At 49.0% G+C, this 19,486-nt stretch overlaps 2 protein-coding genes across 3 annotated transcripts; both read right to left on the bottom strand.

The window, feature by feature from the left end:
• Positions 1–3,027: 3,027 nt before the first annotated feature.
• Positions 3,028–14,488, bottom strand: DDOST (dolichyl-diphosphooligosaccharide--protein glycosyltransferase non-catalytic subunit). The gene is made up of 11 exons (XM_014069812.2): positions 14,300–14,488; positions 14,079–14,189; positions 11,438–11,524; positions 10,436–10,539; positions 10,202–10,296; positions 10,027–10,120; positions 8,511–8,659; positions 6,629–6,776; positions 6,408–6,528; positions 5,351–5,457; positions 3,028–3,439 (listed from the first exon to the last, which is right to left on the bottom strand). Exons 1-11 carry the CDS (start codon positions 14,445–14,447, stop codon positions 3,290–3,292), a joined length of 1,314 nt encoding a protein of 437 aa, XP_013925287.2. The 5' UTR covers positions 14,448–14,488; the 3' UTR covers positions 3,028–3,289.
• Positions 14,489–14,815: 327 nt separating this feature from the next.
• On the bottom strand, positions 14,816–19,486 carry SH2D5 (SH2 domain containing 5). Of its 2 annotated transcripts, none has more exons than XM_014069809.2 (9): positions 19,287–19,486; positions 19,114–19,194; positions 18,908–18,982; positions 18,649–18,795; positions 18,233–18,493; positions 17,517–17,697; positions 17,034–17,130; positions 16,645–16,804; positions 14,816–15,633 (listed from the first exon to the last, which is right to left on the bottom strand). In XM_014069809.2, the coding sequence occupies exons 1-9, from the start codon at positions 19,353–19,355 to the stop codon at positions 15,388–15,390; spliced, it is 1,317 nt and encodes a 438-aa protein (XP_013925284.2). In that variant the 5' UTR covers positions 19,356–19,486; the 3' UTR covers positions 14,816–15,387. The 2 variants fall into 2 exon arrangements, with proteins under 2 accessions (XP_013925284.2, XP_087558339.1); XM_087702213.1 differs by having other exon boundaries at positions 15,458–15,620.

The following is a 19,486-nucleotide window of genomic DNA, read 5'->3' as shown; positions in this document are numbered from 1 at the left end:
CAGCAGCCACAAAAAGAAGCATACCGCTTTAATGGCATTCTAAGATTATTGACGTGTCTTTACTATTGAAGTATTATGAGCCCCGCCCCCTAGAGTCGGAAATGACTAGCACATACGTGCGAGGGGAACCTTTACCTTACTATGAATAGCTTTATTATTAAAATTAAAGGGGCAACTGGAGTCCCAGGCGCTGCAGAACAGGCACAGGAGGAAACCTGCTTCAAAAGCCTTAAACCCAGTTAAAAAGGCCTATGATGGCTTTAGTGCCAATGCTACGGGACAGAACAGCGCCATCCTGTGGTCAAACTAGGTTTCGCAGCCACAAAAAGCAATACAGGCAGTCGACTTAATGCAATTTTAGTGACCAGTTACAATGGGAGCGTAAAAGGCGACTTACGACCATTTCTCACACTTATGACCTCTTGCAGCATTTCCATAATTGCATGATCAATATTTGAATGCTTGGGAACTGGTGCATGTTTATCACGGTTGAAGCTTCCTGGGGAGAGGTGACCCCCGTTTTGCCACCTGACGACAAGTCGATGGGAAAGCTAGAGCAGTGTTTCTCAACCTTGGCAACTTGAAGATGTCTGGACTTCAACTCCCAGAATTCCCCAGCCAGCGTTCGCTGGCTGGGGAATTCTGGGAGTTGAAGTCCAGACATCTTCAAGTTGCCAAGGTTGAGAAACACTGAGCTAGAGGCACTTAACACCTGTGTTACTAACTTAACAAGTGCACTGAGTTAACAACTGTGGCAAGAAAGGTCGTAAAATGGGGCAAAATTCACTTAATGTCTCACATTTAACAACAGAAATGTTGGGTAACTGGAGGACTACCTATACATCTTTTTAAAGGCATTTTAAGGTTAGTATTAACTTTATTATTACCAGCATAACGATTAAAATTACCAGGATAAAAGGAGGACTGCAGAACAGGCAGAACCTTAAAAATCCTTAAGCCCAGTTGAAAACGCCTATGATGGCTTCAAAGCTAATGCGAAGGGGCAGAAAACAGTGCCCTCTTGTGGTCAGAGCCAGGACTAGGTTCAACATGATAGCAGCATTCCAACCTTTGAGGGGCTGCCCCAAAGAAGAGGGGGTGGGGTCAACCTCTTTTCCAAAGCTGCTGAAGGCAGGACAAGAAGCAATGGATGAAAACTGATCAAGGAAAGATTCACCCTAGTGAGGTGGCAGGCTGAACCAAAGTAGGCCTCAAGCCTGAACCAAACTAGGGCTTCATGATCTTAGGCTTTAACTGTTCATATATAGAAGTTGCAGAGGTGTGCTTTTAGGACGTCTGCGCATGAAAACTGCTGAAGCAAAAGCCTTTATTTTAATGTATCTGCTGGCTTGACTGTAAATCGGTCTGGAAGACACATTTAAGTTCCTCAAATTGTATGCTACGTTTGAACGTCAGCTGACATATGTATTATAACTTCCTGTAGACATAATATTGCTGTAACTCAAGGGCAAATCTTGAGGGGTGTATCCAAAACTAACAGATGGCTTTAACTGGAAGCGATAAACTATATAAGGGATTTCCTGCCTGTCACTCATTGTTCAGGCCATTTATTCTTTGCTATGAACCTGCGCAAACAAACTATTCCTTCCCCAAAGAGCTGGCTTGCATGTTCTGTTTTTTCTACAACACTGGAACTAAGGAGAAATTTCCTCACAGTGAGAACAATCCACCATTGGAATGAATGGCTTGCCTTCATAAGTTGTGCGTGCTTCACCACTATAGGTTTTAAAGAAGAGACTGGGCAGCTACTTATAATATAGAGTCTGCAGCTTGAGCGGGTGGTTAGACTAGAAAACCACCAAGGTCCCTTCCGCTATTTATCAATAATACTAGGGCAACAAGAGGCCCAAGTGCTGCAAAACAGAGAAGGAAACCAGTTAAAACCCTTTTAAAACTGAGTTAAAATAGAGTATTAGTAGCTATATTGTTATTGAAGGAAACACTGCCTTCCTGTGGTAACATCTGGCATTGCAGCCATAAAAGCAACTTGGTAAAGGCCTCCGATGATTTTATTAATATTGGAATAAAGCATCCAGGTTTGAACAGGCATAAATGAAGGTATCGAATTAGGCCACCTTAAAGGGAGCCAACGTACCCTCTTCAACACATACCGAGGAGCGGAAACTTATCGTATTTTTCGGAGTATAAGATGCAGCAAGGTTTTGAAGAGGAAAATAAGAAAAAAAGTTTTTGCACTCAGCAAACCACCCAAAAACGGCAAAAAAACGGCCCCGTTTCCCCCCACCCCCAAAAGGCATGAATAGCCTTTAGGGAGCTTGCAGTGTGTTGGGGGGGGGGGGGGGGACAAGCAAAAAACAGCCCATTTTTTGAAAAAAAAAAGGGGGGGGCATGGATAGCCTTTAGGAAGCTTATAGAGTGCTCCTGGGGGCTGGGTAAAATTGAGCAAAAAACGGTCCGTTTTTCGCTCATTTCTGCCCTCCTAATTCCCCCAGGAGCTCTCTAAAAGCTTCCTAGAGGCTGTGAACAGCCATTTTGGTGAAGGGAGCGGGGTTTCAGGAGGCAAAAAAAGCCTCTTTTTGAGGGAAAAAGGTGCGTCTTATACTCTGAAAAATACGGCAAATGATTGCCAGCTCTCTTAGGATTTCCTGCAGGCTTCCCCCTTGACTAATGGGATTGCCACCACTGAGCAATGTAGTCATCTGATGTAGCAGTTTATGACTGCACCCCTTAGCAACGGGAATGACTAATTCTTCCTGTTTACCCGAGAACCATTTGGAGGGGCCATTTTTCAGGGAGAGCCTAGTTTCTGCCTTTCAGCAACTCAGAATGGAGATTTTCCAGAGGGGACTGGGGTTCCCTTTTTTAATGCCTCTTCTTACAAACCTTTGTGTCATCGGTGTCGTTAAGCAATGGAAGTGATCAGATCTCTAAAAGAGCGTTCCTTAAAATGCTGCCCTGCTGCTGGAGAAGCGGAAGAAGATGAGGTGACCGAAAAGGCGAAACTGTCCCGCTTCTCTGACATTAACCAGAAACAGTGCAGGAAAGGGGGATGGAATGGCGTCTTTATTTTGCAAAATGGAACAGAGGTGGAAGAGAAAAAACAACGGCATGGAAGCAGAGGGAGGTGAACCCCTCTGGGTTTGGTTTCTGGCTTCCAGGCTGTCCATGAATGGAAGAAGCCACTCTTCTTCTCCCCCTTCTGGCCTATTCTCGGTCCAGAAAAAAATGTCCCCCAGCTTGGATTCGGTGGAGCTCCGAGGGTGCCAGGACCTCCAGCGGGGAATCCCGAGCCGCTCTGGTTCGAGCCTCAGTCGGATTTCTCCTTCTCCTTCATGTGCAGGAACACGATGCTGAACAAGAACAGGCCCACCATCATCGAGAAGGCGCTGGCGTAGTACGGATAGGCGGAAGGGATGAAACGCTCGTACTGCGTATGCTGCAGAGGGCGGACGGATACCTGGCCAGACGGGGAACAAGGAATTAGTACCAAGGTAGGCTGGGAAACGACTTTTCGTGACTCCACCTGGTGTTCTAACCGAGGCTTCCCAAGAGCATGAAGCAAACTCCTGGTCCCAACAAAAACCCCTTTTATTCATTTCCTGTGAATTCTGTTCATTCACATCCAGCAAAGTCTTTTGAGGGAGGATTTACAGGCACAGACCTTATCTCGCTTCGAGAGCTGCCAGGCCGATATCTGCAGAACTTGGCCAGGAGTCTCGGAGAGGCATGAATCAATTAAGCGAACTAATTGTCTCCTGCAATCTCCACTCTGTTGCTCCTCTTTTATTACCTCTGGGAGGGGCCATTCATTATCCACCTGTTGGCCTTACTCCCAAGTCGACCCCTGTTCCTTAGCTAGTCCCTTCGTCTGGCAACAGGCTCCAGCTGTTCTTCTGCCTCACTGATGTCTGACTCTGAAGGCAGCTGATCACTGGCAGACGGCCCTGGCCTCCTCTCTGCCTCCGACAGAGCCCTCATCAGAGCCTTCCCCAGACTCCAGGACTGGCCCATCTTCCTCCCCAGCTTCCTCACTGTCTGAATCTGCTGCCAGTTCTGCTGGCCACAACACCTGGAAGGCGTTGTGAATTTCAGGGATCCAAGGGAGCAAGAACAGCAGCCTGGCCTATGTACATGTAGTCCTTGTTTCCGACAACTATAAACAATGTCCATAACTTGGCTACTGTAACTCTGCTAGCAAATCTCCAAACCAGATTCCCTGCAAGCCTCCTGCTGGGCCATAGCGATATCTGTAATTCAGCACTCCATCCCCCCTAGCATAGCCCTCCTACAGGCAGCCCCCAAAACCATTTGGGGAGAAGAGGCCTCCTCCAACTATCTTAGTTCCTGAGCAGATGTAGTGAGAGTAGATGGATTCTCGCTCAGCTAACTCTTCAGATGAGTGAGGAAGACACCGAGGTTTCATAGAAAAGCTGGCTGCTACATTTAGGCCTAAATGAACTATCTGGGTGTTTCTTCAGGAAGTTGTGAGCCCTTGTACGTGTCTGTTTTGAGAGTTCATGACTGGAAGAGACATGGCAACACCTCCTCTCGACCCATAAGATCTCACAGATTAGGCCTCCTCCGAGTGCCATCTGCCAGCCAGTGCCGGCTGGCAACTACGCGGAGGAGAGCCTTTTCTGTAGCAGCTCCGGCCCTCTGGAACGATCTCCCCGTGGAGATTCGTACCCTCACCACCCTTCAGACCTTCCGCACAGCCCTCAAGATCTGGCTATCCCGCCAGGCCTGGGGGTAAGACCATAGTCCGCCCCCACCCGAATGTTGTATGAATGTTGCTTGGTTTTAATTATATATTGCGTTTTTATGTTATTGTATGTCTCCCCCTCCCATACAAGTTGTTAGCCGCCCTGAGTCCCCTCAGGGAAAAGGGCGGCCTATAAATAAACTCAACTGAACTGAACAAGGTCAGCCAATGAAGAGACATGGCAACTGTGTCAGCCAATGAGGGCTTTTTGGAAACTGAAACGGTATTTGCTGTGTGAACAAGGAGACAGCAAGGAGCCTGGGCGTGGCTTAGCTCAACTGTTCTGTACTCAAGCTCTGAGTCTGTGCTGAGCTCAAAAAACTAGTCTGCCGCTCAAAACTGAAACAGTTCCCTCCTCTGCCTGCGTTTGCTTGTCCTCTCTACCACGTTGCCTATTGGTATTGCATGTTCGCCTTATGTGTTATGTTTATAAAGAAATGAATGAATCCTGCTGAATCAGTTAACGGTGTGTGCTTTCTGGATGTGATTGCTGCAACAAACTCTGACAGTACGTGCCATGCAAACTCTGCACAGCCGATTGTTTGAGTGGCAGCCCATTTCTAAAGCCGCTTAAGTGTCTGCTCGGAGGGGAAGGGAAAGAGTTACCTGTGTGGAAGAGTAGAGATGTGTGTAGCCAAGACGATTGTAGTCCACCTTGAACTGGAACACCCCATAGACGTCTGGCAGCTTGAACTGGACGCTGTATTTTCCACCTGAAAGCCAAGCACATTTCTGGCGTTAAGAAAAATTCAGAGGCCGAAAAAGCTACTTGGACCCTTCACCAGTCGGCTGCAGGTGTGACAGGGCACCATGCGTTTGCTCTCCTGGCAACTGCTTTATCTTCATGAGGCAGACATGCTGCTCTGAGCGAGGCTTCCCAAGAGCATGAAAAAAACTCCTTGTCCCAACCAAAACCCCTTTTATTAATTGACTGTGAATTCTGCTCATTCACATCCAGCAAAGTCTTTCAAAGGAGGATTTACAGTCACAGACCTTATCTGGCTTGGAGAGCTGACAGGCCGATATTGGCAAGGAGTCTCGGAGAGTTGCGAACCAATGAAGCGAACTAATTGTCTCCTGCAAACTCCACTCCCCTTTTGCTCTTCTGTTATGTCCTCTGGGAGGGGCCATTTTATCGTCCACCTGTGGCCTTACTCCCAAGTCGACCCCTGTTCTTTAGCTGTTCCCTTTGTCTGGCCACTCTGCGCAGGCGCACACTGGGAACAGGCTCCAGATGTTCTTCTGCCCCACTGATCTCCGACTCCGAAGGCAGCTGATAACTGTCAGACGGCTCTCGCCCCCTCTCTGCCTCTGACACAGAGCCCTCATCAGAGCCTTCCCCAGACTCCAGGACCGGCCCATGTTCCTCCCCAACCTCCTCACTGTCTGAATCTGCTGCCAGCTCTGATGGCTGCTGGTGGGCCACAACACATCCCTGATCAACGGTAAAAGCTGCTCATTATTGTCAGGGGGGCAAGGAGCTTCCAGCCCCTCACCCTTCAAATGCCGACCGATCAGGGACCTGCACGCAGCCAGCTCCTAACCTCTTTTTAAAAAAATAGATATGGATTTTTTTTTAATGGACAGTGTGTTGATGAGTTCCTAACCCAGCACAAAGAACCATGTCAAAGATCAAGCTATCGTTAAGCGAAAGCCGCCTCACCTTTTTTCTTGAGGAAGGTCCTCACAAACGGGTCGATGCGGACAAACTCCAGCTGAATATCGTCGCCATCAAAGGGAACCCATTTCCCGTCGGAGAGCTTTTCTATGACGATGCTGTACTCCTGCAAACAGAGGGACCCAAGGGCCATGTGGGAAAAAAAAAAGCCAGCGCCAGGAACCCCCCCATGGATTTGCGGGAGAGAGAAGATGCTGAGCTCTTACCACCAAGTCGGTGACGGTGTAGGCGCTTGGAGGCAACTTCTCACCCACCCGATGGTGAGCCACTGCTCCCACCCGCAGCACCCCTTCCTCCTTGAAGACCCAGCGGGACAAGGCCATGGCCAGCTCGTAATTCCCCGTTTGGGGGTACCTAAAGTAGAAAAGTCAGGTTCTTCAGTCCGCTTACCCAATGTTGGGAGCTCATTTTCACGGTTCCACCACAAAATCGCGGAGGACAAAATCGTGCTCGACGAAAGCGCGCATTTGACGTCATCACAGCGCGACGAAAACATCGCGCTGTGATCGAAAAATGTAAAAATAAAGCTAAAACCTTACCCTAACCCCCCCAAACCTAACCCTAAACCTAACTCTAAACCTAACCCTTAACCTAACCCTAAATCTAACCCTAAACCTAACCGTTAACGTAACGCTAAACCTAACGCTAACACTTAACCTAACGCTAAACCTAACGCTAACGCTCTAAACCTAACCCTAACCCTAACCCTTAACCTAACCCTAACCCTAACCCTTACCTTTATGTGAATCGGCTTGCTTTAATTTTATTTCAATTTTTAATTTTTTTCGTCGCCCTGTGATGATGTCACATGCGCGCTTTCATCAAGCGCGATTTTGTCCTCCGCGCTTTTGACGGGTCACAATTTTCGCTGCCAACCAATCACTCGTTGTGTTGGCTCAGCTTGCCAGCCTGGCCCATGGGAGCATCCAGCTGGGGAAGGAGGTTGGTGGAAAGAGGCTGGGCTGCCTCTCAGGCAGCAACTGCAGGGAAGAAGAGCCTTCTCGGAGAGCACCTCAGATTTATGTCAACGGGTGCTCAAATTTATATAGTAATACTACGTAGACTTCTATACTGTTTCATAGTGCTTTCAAGTCCCGTCCAAGTGGTTTACAGAGTCAGCCTCTTGCCCCCCATCCATTTGAATCCTCATTTTACCCACCTCGGAAGGCTGAGTCAACCTGCAGCTGGTCAGGATCGAACTGTTGGCATTGGGCAGAGTTAGCCTACAATACTACATACTAACCACTGGGAGGGTGGGAAGGAGGGATGAAGGAAGATAGCAATAGTACTTAGACTTATATACCGCTTCACAGTGCTTTTACAGCCCTCTCTAAGCAGTTGACAGAGTCAGCCTCTTGCCCCAAAAAATCTGGGTCCTCATTTGACCCACCTCGGAAGGACGGAAGGCTGAGTCAAACTTGAGCCTGGTGAGATTCAGGCTGCCAAATTGCAGGCAGCCGGCGGTCAGCAGAAGTGCCCTGCAGGACTGTATGTCTAACCACTGGGCCACCACGGCTCTTATAAGTACCAGGAATTGGCTGAAATTGTTTTGTATCCATATTGCGATTTTAAAATATGCTACCTACTGATTTTCTCAGAAGACGGATTGTTCTCGACTTACAACCACAATTGGGCCCAAAATCTGTGTTAAGTGAGAAGTTTATTAAGTGAGTTATGCCCCATTTTACGGCTTTTCTTGCCGCACTTGTGAAGTGAATCAGTGCGGTTCTTCAATTAGTGACAGGATGGTCTCCCAAAAGGGGATCACGTGACCCAGGACGTTGCCGCCATCATAAATGCGAATCAGTTGTCAAGCATCCAAATGTAAACCAAGGGACCAACGCGGATGCCGCAAACGGTCACAAGTGAGAAAAAAGTGGTTGTAAATCACTTTTTTTCAGTGCCGTTTTAACTCTGAGCGGTCACTAAATGAACTGTTGTAAGCCGAGGACTACCTGTACAAGGTGACATATTTTTTTTTGTTTCTTGAGAGGGATGCTGAAGAGCCTCTTTTAGAAAGTCAACCATGAAATCTTGCCCTTCCCACATCCCAGTTTCGGAGCTAAGCCGACAATAAGAGCCGCTTGCCTTTGAGAGCCTGCTGCCGCCTTCTGCACTGACGAGGTGAAAAAGGCATCACTGAAGAAATCCAGGGATCCGCTGAAGACCACGCGGGCATTATTCCGGGCCTGCAGGCCGGCAATTAGGAGGGTGTTCTTTCCGACAGCATGAGGGTACTGAAGAGAGAGAGAGAGAGCAGTTTTTTTACAATATTCTTGTCAGGCCTGCAGCCATCTTTTTTTGGATCTTTGGCCTGCCACGCCTTCTATTATTCGACTATGCATTGTCTACTGTGGGAAAATGGGAGGGGGGATTGTAGGGAGTTAGATGATATGTAGCCATAACAACATTCTTTCTAGAAAGCCAAGGTCATCCTTTGTCTCTGCGTCTCTGCACCTGATGGGTGGAAGCTGCCAGCGTGGCAGTGGGAGATGGGACCATGTGATGAACCTGTGGGTGTGGGGGCAAGTTCTTGAATTTTCAACTAGATGGGGAAAACCTGGTAGGTTTCAGATTCGGGTTCTCCCAGATGTGCCAATGTGGCTCTCTTAATAGACTGGAACTTTGAGCAATACTTTGCCTTGGACTCTGATTTACTTCTGGATGCTATTTGGACCCCTGAGATTCTTCTAATATTTGAACATTCTTAATTGCATCCTTGTTTTTTAGTACTTTTTTTTAAAAAAAGAAGCTGACTTAAGTTGGGTACAGATACAGGTGCGAACATTCTTCTCTTTTCAGGAAACCCAGTGTTGTGGCCTGTCGGCTGCTCCCCCACCCAACACCAAAATCAGAGGAGGAGGAGAAGGCATGGGAGTCAGGGTTAGCACCTGAGAGCTCTGAGGAGGAAGAGGGAATGAATCTGGCAGAGAGAGAGACAGAGGCGGAGCTTGGGCTGTCCCTCAGCCCTCAAATGGAGAGTCAACAGCCCCCAGGTCTGGAGGTGGCTGAAGAGGAAGAGGATGAACAGCTGGGTCCAGTGTCTGATGCGTGGATGCGCAGAAGGCAGAGGAGAGGAGAACAATGGAAATCTATGGGCCTGTCCTTGGGATGGAAGAGCCACTCCTGCTAGCGAAGCCCCACCCTAGCTCTGGAGGATAAAAGGCAGGGGGCAGAGATGAATAGATGCGGCAGACAACTATTCATCTCCCTGCCGGACAAACTTGTTAGCTTGCAGTGAGAGAGAAACTGTTTGCCGGGGCTGCTGGCGCTCCTCATAAAGGAATCATTGCTTCAACCACAGAGGGTTTGTCCTGTTTGGGTCAGAACACCCAGGAATATGGATTCAAACCATGAGGTTGTCTCAAGTCTTTCCGGAAGAAGAAAGCGTTGCCCAACAACCAACCACTGGCAACAATGGTGCAGATCAGAAGCGGAAACTGGAGGTGGGGGGGGGGGGGGGCGTAAGAGAAGCCTCAAAAGCTGGCCATTCCGAACGAGGCTCAGCAGACACCGCACGCGCGGGGCTAAAAAGGAGGGGGGAGCAGCCGAACCCAACCCCCATCTCTTTGCAATGGATTGGGAAGCACAAGTCCCACATTACCTGGGTGATAGCTTTGTCCGGAAAGAAGGAATACGAAGTTGAGGAGCCGGTGAGAATATCAAGGACCAAAGGGTTATCAGGATCAGCCACCATCCTGGGGAAGAAAAGGGTTCATGAGTTGAAGTAGACAGAGGTAGAGTGGGGTGTTCTTCTGCTGGGTGGGCACAGGACTTACCCAACTCCCCTGAAAAGAATGGGGTTATGGGGCTTCTTCCCCACAATCGTTGGAGCCTTAAGGAGATTCTCAGAGTCTGCGACAATCAGGGTGTGCTGCAGAAGGACAGAAAGAGACACCTGCTGAACTTTCCTTAGCAGGTTTCTGACTCAGGTGTTGGCCATCCCTGGGAGCAGGTGGATTGTAAGGGCGGCAGCAGCCAACTGAACCCCTTGTGTTCTGTGTCCTGCTTACCTGCCCTGGGTCAGAGACATCGTAGTTGTGATGGTCAATCACACCTGTCTTTTCCTCATCAAATTCTATCCCGCATTCGCTTCCCAATTCTCGAAGGGGATCACCTAAGGACGATTTAAAAAGCCCGTTTTCGCTTTGTACTAAAAAGGGAGCACCTTTTCCTCTTACCTGCCACCTAAGAGGGTTTCTAACATGCTGGGGAGACACTTGCAATAAATCCGCCTGTACCGTCAGAAGGTGCCAAAGAGTTCTCAACTGTCTTTTTTTTTTAATTTCACTTATTTTATAAAAAGACTAGCCAATAACCCGGCATTGCCCAGGTGTTTATTTAAAGGGGGGAAATGTCCAGACCAAATGTAATATCTAATATTGGATTTCCCCTCTTACCAGAAGGAATCTCCTTGGGGAGTACTGTGAAACCATGATCATGGCAACTCCACTGTGCTGTATAGTAGAAGCCCTTTTACAGCACAGCAGGCTGTATCTTAACAGAATACCCTGAGTGGTGTTAGGGATGTCTTACCCCCACAGTATTTTTCTCCAGAGAGCAAGTCATCTGTGTACCAAGTTTGGTTGAAATTGTTTGAGGTGTTCCAGAGTTATGCTGGAACACACACACACACACAGCTGTTTTCATATATATAGAAGATAGGATGGGATAGATAGACGACAGATAGAGGAAGGAAGAAGAGGAGAAAGAGAAGATGATGCAGACTTCTAGAACTACGAGGTCCAAAAGTGCAAGTGTAACTGTCTGTCTCTGACAATAGCTACAAAACAGAAGGGATGAATAACGATTGATCACATTTCTCCATCAATATAAAGCTTTTACTTTCCACAAACTGCTTAAAACCCGGATGTTCTCCCAGGCCTTAAGTAGGGTGGACTTTTGTTGTTTGGCTTTGGCCGGCCTTGAGATTGAACTAATAAAAAGAACAGAGGGAGGGAAATTCTCTCTTTTAAGTTGAAGACAATCTGCTCCACTGCCCCTGTTTCACTGACCGATATCTGAACTGGCAGCCACAAGGACGTTTCCACCTCCATCAATGAAAGCAGCAATAGTCTCCACGTTGATGTTGCCTCCAAAATCTGAAACACAACGACCGGGTTAAATTTCTTGTCACAAGGTCAAAAGGTTTACAGCAATACAGTATGCCAGCTAGCAAAGTGTGCAAGCCAACAGAGTGAAGCCCCGACAAAGGAACATACAGCTCTTGTGCTTCACTGGACAGTCTTAGTTCTGCCCGGCATATATTATCATTATCTTGTTACTGGTATTATTACTATTACCAGTACTGTTATTATTGTTAATTTTCAATTCGATTCAAAGTCTCTGGGACTGGTAAAAACTTAACCATTCAAATCATAACCAAGGATCTGAGAGCTATTAAGGTAGCATCTGAGTATTCAGGTAGTCCTCGACTTATGACCGCAGTCGAGCCCAAAATTTGTTGTTAAGTGAGACATTTGTTAAGTGAGTCCCCCCCCCATTTTGCAACCTTTCCTGCCACAATTAAGTGAATTACTAGTTAGAAACCTGGTTGTTAAGTGAATGTGGTTTCCTTCCCCCTTGCCTTTTCTTGTCAAAAGGTTGCAAGTGATCACATGACATTGGGACATAGCAACGGTCATAAACATGGACCAGTTGCCAAAGCATCTGAATTTTGATCCCAGAATCCCAGGGATGCTACCAAGGCTGTAACTGTGAAAAAATGGTCGTCACTTTTTCCCGTGACGCTGTAACTTTGAACAGTCACTAAACGAACTGTTGTAAGCCAAGGACTACCTGTATAGGCAGTTCAGAGTAGGGTGTATAGGCAGGTGTTTTCCCCCCCCCAAAAAGTCAGAATATTCAGATCTGATAAGTTCAAAATTTCCAGGTATCTAGGCAGCCTTTTGGGTATTGCTCTAAGGGCTCCTATTACTATTGGTATAACTATTGTTTTCTTCCTCCACAATCGCTCAACTTCAATTTGCAAATTATAATACTACTAGCTGAATACAAGTGCTCCTTTACGAAACTATGTGATCAAGCTTGATAAATCGAAACTCACAGCTTGAAAATCAATGAGTAATTATGACCGCCCTCTTCTCTCCCCTTAAAATATATTATTATTCTCTTTTATTTATTAAACATGAAACTCAGTCAACTGAACATTCAAAAATGAATCATAAATACCACTGACTGGTGTTAATGGTTGATATGGGTTGCTGCCAGCGTCCTAGATATTAACCAAGTACCTTCTTAATTATATTATTATTATACTTTATTCATTAAACATGAAACTCAAGTCAACTGAACATTCAAAAATGTATCATAAATACCATTGACTGGGGTTAATGATTGATATGTGTTGCTGCCAGCATCCTAGGTATCAACCAGGTATCTTCTTAAAATATATGATGTTCCTAGTAACACAGTTTTTTGCAGTTCCACTGGTGTGATCCCAGGAAGCTGCAGTTTGTTGATCTACCTTGTAAAATTCTTGGGACATGGTACCAAGTGGCCCGATGACAATGGACATCACTATTACATGTTTCATCCATAATCGGGTAGTTTTGATGGCCAGGTCATCGAAATAACAAATGTTAATTATCATTCAAAAATAAATTATTAAACAAATTTAATAATAAATTAATAAATAAATTTAATTAATTATTTGATAATAATTTATTATTATTATAGTTTATTCATTAAACATGTAACTCAGTCAACTGAACATTCAAAAGTGCATCACAAATACCATTGACTGGTGCTGATGGTTAATACAGGTTGCTGACAGCATCCTAGGTATCAACCAAGTTGTTATATTATTATTATTATTATTATTATACAATTGTATCACAGCGGCCAGTTGTTTCACCGGATTTGGCATTGGTTACTAGTCGGGCCCCATCCAGGGGCCTAGGACGTCGTAACGTATTTTCGTGCGTGCAGATCCAAGCAGTGCGGCTTTTTGCATTTGACTGATGGTGATTTTGTCAATTTTTAACTGTTTTAAATGTAATTCCAGTGCTTTTGGAATAGCACCCAGTGTGCCAATTACCACTGGAATTATCACTGCTGGTTTGTGCCATAGTCGTTGAATTTCGATTTTTAAGTCCTGGTATCTTGCGTTTTTTTCATGTTCCTTCTCGGCGACCCTGCTATCACCTGGTATTGCGATGTCTATGATTGTGACCTTATTTTTCTCAACCAGTGTGATGTCTGGTGTATTATGCGCCAGTATTTTGTCGGTTTGTATACGGAAATCCCACAAGATCTTGACCATCTGATTTTCGGTGACCTTTTCAGGCTGATGTTCCCACCAGTTTGTTGCTGTTTTGATATTATAATTTTTGCACAAATTCCAATGGATCATTTGTGCTACTGAATTGTGCCGCAATTTATAATCAGCCTGCGCATATTAATAATAATAATTTATTATTATTATTATACTTTATTCATTAAACATGAAACACAGTCAACTGAACATTCAAAAATGCATCACAAATACCGTTATTATTATCAATATTTATTTCGCCACCTATGCCGCTACGGGGCCACTCATCGCTTCCTCCCCACCACAGGCGCCAACGGCAAAGGAAGAGCCCCGGAGCCCCCCTTTTTGCGGGGGGGAGGAAGAGCGACCCGCCGCCTCACCTTCCACCGAGGGGGAGAAGATCACCAGGTTGTCGTAGAGGAATTCCCCGTACTTGATCAGGGACAGGCCAGGGTCGTCCGCCGTCCGGAAGATCAGGTCAAAGCCTCGCTCTGCAGGGGGAAAGGAGAGTATAGAGGGAGGCCGCCGCGTTCCCTCAGGGGAGGGAAGCCTGGAGCCCCTCCGCCGCGGCCCCCACCGCCTCCCCCTTCGGCTGCCGGACCTGCCAGGCCGCGCAGGAAGAGCGAGTGCGTGTCCTTCAGGTTCATGTTCTCCAGCAGCACCAGCGTTCGCGGGCCGCCCCCGCCGGGCGCCGCAGATGCAGCCGCCACCACCAGTCCTGTCACCAAGAGCAGCATCGCCGCCGCCATCTTCTCTCTTCCCTCGCTGGGCGCCCCGGAAGCGAACCCGGCTCTCCCGCCCAATGAGCTGACAGACCTCGGCCGGAAGAGGCCGATGCGCGCCTCGATGAACCAATGGAGAATTCAGAGGGGCGGGGCCCGTCCGTCCGCGTGAGCTAATGAAAAGGAGACACCTCCGTCCCTCCGCTCAATGAATCGAACGCTCGGCGCTCGCTGCGCCTTCTGTTGGCAGGAGCCAATCGGCACGCAGGCAGCGTGAACGGGCTAATGGATCGCCGAGGGGAGCGATCGTTGCCGTAGTAACGGAGGCGCGCCCGGGTCGCTTTCTCGGCTCCCCACGAGGGGGAAGAAAATGACGCGCAGACTTTGCATTTGAAATACAAATATATATCTATAGATCTATTTATATATATATGATTGCAGGACACCCCTGTACAAACGGTTTTGCATCTGTTAAATATAAGCAATGCATCTTTCACCACTGAACACAGCAGCCCGGAGAAAACAATACACTTGTTTCCAATAAATTACTCACATACATTTTACATTCAGCTTCCTATAAATAAGGGCACGGGTGCATCACTAAACAGACGACGCAGAAATCCAGGCTCCTGATCAAAGGTTCCCCCCAATGCAGACTGGAGAAGAATCGGCCAGGAGTGCAAAGGCAGGGAGGCTTACTGCCCTTCAAGCTAACCCCCCTCCCAACCAATTGGTCAATGTGCTGTCAGCCCAAGACTACCCCATGGCACTCCCTAAATCGGGTGTGGAGGCCCAGCCAACTCGTGCATCAGCCCTCTGATGGCGGGAAGAAACCCTGAATTACGACACGACGAGAGGAAGGGCACCCTCTGCGCACAACTCCAAAAAAGAATCACAACAAAGCCAAGCCACAGAGTGAGCAGGAATGGTCAACCACGGTCTCTGTCCTCTTCAGGTGGCAGGAACGCTAAGAGAAGGCCCCGGCTGAGCATCCCTCCACCTCATGCTGCACAGCCAGAGACCGACTGGCCCCAAACAGCCATGAGGACTTCCGGCGACTTCGCTCTTCTCCCCAGAGATCCTCGGTCACATCCTCCTGCTCCTCATAACAATGGTTGATTCTTCCTGCGCCCAAGGAGCAGAACAGGCCTGCACGAACCCCGGAGTAATTGTCTAACAAGGCTTCCATACTGGGGAATTCTACATTCAAATGCTTGAGGGAGGAGAGGGGAAGAGGGAGAGAGAGAGAGAGAGAGAGAGAAAAGAAAAATATGATAGGCCGTACTTCATTCCAAACGCCCATGACATAAGTGAATATTGCTGAGTAAATCAGCCCAGGGAGGTACTGCAAGCGAAATCATGCCCGATTTAAAAGATAAATTAAAAACAACAATGGAAATGTGGGCTTAAGGACTGGAAAAAGGAAGCTAGTTCGGCAAGACTTTGGAAATATGGGATAAAGGAGGGGAGAAAAAAGAAGGAGGGCATTTGAAAACACTTTTAATGAGGATTAATAATTGATGTTATAATAAAAGATTAGAAAATTATGGGTGTTCAATGATCTTTAGCTATGTAATAATATTAGGATGATAACTGGAAATATGGATATGAATTTTAAACTATGTGAAATGTTTGAACTTTGTCCAAAAAAAGCTACACTTTGGGGTGGGGGGATAATAATGCAATTGCTATATATGTATACATTTAAAAGGAGGTTGTATGTAAAATTATGCATATGAAAGATGATTACTGGGAATAAAAAAGTATAGAATTAAATAATTTAGGAAATGTTATAAGAGGAGATATGTTTTAAGCTGTAATATTAAAATAAGAATAGATGTATATAAAGAATTTAGTGGTAAGCTCTAACTATTATGATACCCCCCCAAAATTTGTAGCAATAGCAATAGCAATAGCAATAGCAGTAGACTTATATACCGCTTCATAGGCCTTACAGGCCTCTCTAAGCGGTTTACAGAGAGTCAGCATATTGCCCCCAACAATCTGGGTCCTCATTTTACCCACCTCGGAAGGATGGAAGGCTGAGTCAACCCTGAGCCGGTGAGATTTGAACCGCTGACCTGCTGATCTAGCAGTAGCCTGCAGTGGTGCATTTAACCACTGCGCCACCTTGGCTCTTAGACGACACATTGATTAATGAATGGTGAAATGTTTGTTTTAAAAGGGAAAAAAGAAACATTGCCGCCTTCCCCAATTCTCTCACCTCAACTGAGTACTTTCCCAGCTGGCTGCGGTAAATTTGATATGGAACGACGCCGCAGCGGGTCCTCACTGCTAGACACCACTGATGGGTGGATCCTGACTCGGCCCACAGAAGGAAAGCCCCTAGCATGTCATTCCTTAGCAGGGCCAGGCCGGCATCTCTGGAAGGCAGAGCAAAATGCAGGAATCAGGGGGCCCAGCAGAACGGGGAGGGGTGGGTCTCTGCAGCCTCACCCAGAGGGCACTCAAGGCCCCTGATGTCTTTGACACAATATCCAGCAGCCATCCACAGCCGCTGTGCACCAGCAAATCCTTAGGTCTGCTGGTGGGGTGGGCAGAAACGCCTTTGAGGCTTCCAATGCCATCTAGGGAGGAGGTCCCCCTCCTCACCTGCTGATGCCCGCAAAGGACCACACACTCTCCCTCAAATCGTTCTCATTTTCTGGCAGGTGAAGCAGGCTCCCTCTGCCATCACAGCTGAAGGAAACTGGAACCAAAGGACACAAAGAGACAGATTGGAAGCCTTCACGTTTCGCCAAGATTTTCCCCCTAACATGAACAATGTGGCAATGGGGAACAGAGGGCCTTGTGCTGGTGGATTCTGGCCCCGATCCAGCACCCAATGCTCTGTAGCTGTTCAGCAAAATAACAGCCTGGCGGCCATGTTATTTCAACCTGCGATAATGTGTGGAAGCTTTTTCTTTCGTTGCCAGGAAGAAAACCAATTTGTCCTTTTCCCTTGGCAAGAGGTTATCTGCAATGTAGAGCTTCCAAAGTTATCAACGAAGCACTGCGCCATTTTCTGTCCCGGCTTCCTTCTCTTTCCTTTTTGTACCCCCACCCCCACCCCAACTAGGCTCCCCAAATACTCACATCCTTCCCAGGCGCCCTGCTGAGAGGCTGCCTCAAAGGTGCAACCTCGGTAGGCCCCAGAACGGAGAATCTTGCTGCGAATGGCTTTCTTGCGCACCAGAATTGGGGAACAATAGGGGTTTCCAGGACGGGCGCTGCCCACGCTGCTGCTGCTGCTTTCCTCCAGGTCCAGCCTCTCTCTCTAAGGGGCACAAGCAGGGCAGCTGCTGAGCAGGGGAGGCAGAGACTCCGGGGGGCCTGGTCCAAAACTGGAGACTGTTTGGTAACTGGTAGACGCAAACCAACTGCGTGCCACTGAAACAGTCCCTAGGGCTGTAAAGCGAACCTCAATTCTTGACTGGAAAATCCAGGGCTTGCTTGGAAGTTAAGACCCTCGGAGGCCCCTGAAGGTTGGGGTCCCAGATCCCAGCCCCTCAAGAGAGCCACTGCTGCTGTGGGAAGAGGTGAGCTAGGGCAGGAGTCAGCAACCTGTGGCTCTGGAGCTGCATGTGGCTCTTTCACTCCTCTGCTGCGGCTCCCAGTCGCCAGTCGGCTCCACAATTGATAGGGCTTTAGGTTAGGACAGATAGAGGAGACTGGGGGAGTGGGGGGGAACCAGACTGGACTTCCAGTTGGCTCCAGAATTGAACATGGGGGTTCTGGTTAGAACTTTTGTGGCTCTTTGAGTGTTTTAAGGATGCCAACCACTGAGCTAGGGGGAGGCAGAGGCTACTCACCACGCTGACCGAGGTGCCAAATTCTGTGGGGCAGGGCAGCCTCCGGAAGGACACCAGGGCGTTGACGTTCTGGGAGACCTCCTCGGGACGGAGGGACTCCCAGACCACCTGGTTGTCCAGAGAGGCGCCCAGCAACTTCCCAGAATCTCGCTGGGCAGAGCCACCAGAGGAGGAGGAGGAGGACCAGTCCTGGTCTTCGGGGTGCAGGAGAAGGTAGCCCAGCTGGAAGAAGCGGCAGAGGAGGTAGTGCAGTGCCTGGACCTGGTGGGGAGCAATGGAGGAGGAGGCTGGGTGCTTGACCGATGCCCTCCAGAGAAGGTCGTCCTCCTTGCCCTTCCAGCCACTGCCAGGTGATCTGTAACCGGGCAGCTCTTGCGAGACAGCCTTGCCCGAGCCTGAGAGCGTCGCCCACGAACCTCGCTGGGCTGCCCGCCCACGAAGAGGTGGCAGAAGAGGCTGCCGCGAGCGCCGCGCGGGTTGCGGGCTAGGAAGGCGAACTGGCGATCGGCGGGCCGGCAGGTGCTATAGGCGAGGCGCTTGAGGGCGTGGGCCATGAGCGGAGCCTGCGGGCGAGAGAGAGAGCGAGGGAGCACCGGGGGCGGCGGAGGCTCAGCCTCCCGGCCTGCCTGTCCATCGCCCCCTCCCCTCGCCTCACCAGGTGGAGGCGCGCCCTACCTCGCCGTCGCGTCCGAGCATCTTCAGCCCCTGCAGGCAGAAGCGCAGGAGGACGGAGCGCCGCCGCGGACAGTCCTGCGTGGGGGGAGAAGGGCGAGAGGGACGGAGCGGGGAGGCGGCGGCGGCAACCGGGGATGTCCATCCGTTCGTCCCGCACCGAGGCGCCTGCCCACCGGATCCCTCCCCCCGATGAACCCACCGCGCACCTTCAGGAGCTGCAGCCGCTGATGCACCGCTTGGCCCGCCCGAGGTAGATCGGCGTCTTCCACGGCGAAAGAGCCCACGTACTGCGGCAGAGGAAGCGCGCGTCAGCCCATCCCGGCTCCCCTCGCCCTGCCCGGCTGCAGCATCAGCATCCCCGGCCGCTCCTCCGCCTCACCTCGGCCGCCTTGGTCAGGACCCGGCCGGCTCTCGGCTCCGGCCCCCGCCCTGTCGGCTGCCTCTTCATTGCGGCTTTCTGTGCCGGCCACCCGGCCAGGGAAAAAAACGCTGCCGCTCCGCGATCGCTCGTGGTCGGCCACCTGCTCCGCCCCCGCCACCTGGCCGGCCAATGAGCCGGAAGACAAGGCCGCCGAGGCC

Source organism: Thamnophis sirtalis, unplaced genomic scaffold (genome assembly GCF_051295495.1).
Source record: "Thamnophis sirtalis isolate CommonGarterSnake01/CBP01778 unplaced genomic scaffold, rThaSir2_p1.2 scaffold_15, whole genome shotgun sequence".
NCBI classification, from domain to species: domain Eukaryota; kingdom Metazoa; phylum Chordata; class Lepidosauria; order Squamata; family Natricidae; genus Thamnophis; species Thamnophis sirtalis.
Note: the sequence above shows the minus strand (reverse complement) of the source record. Positions and strands in the feature narration are given on the sequence as shown.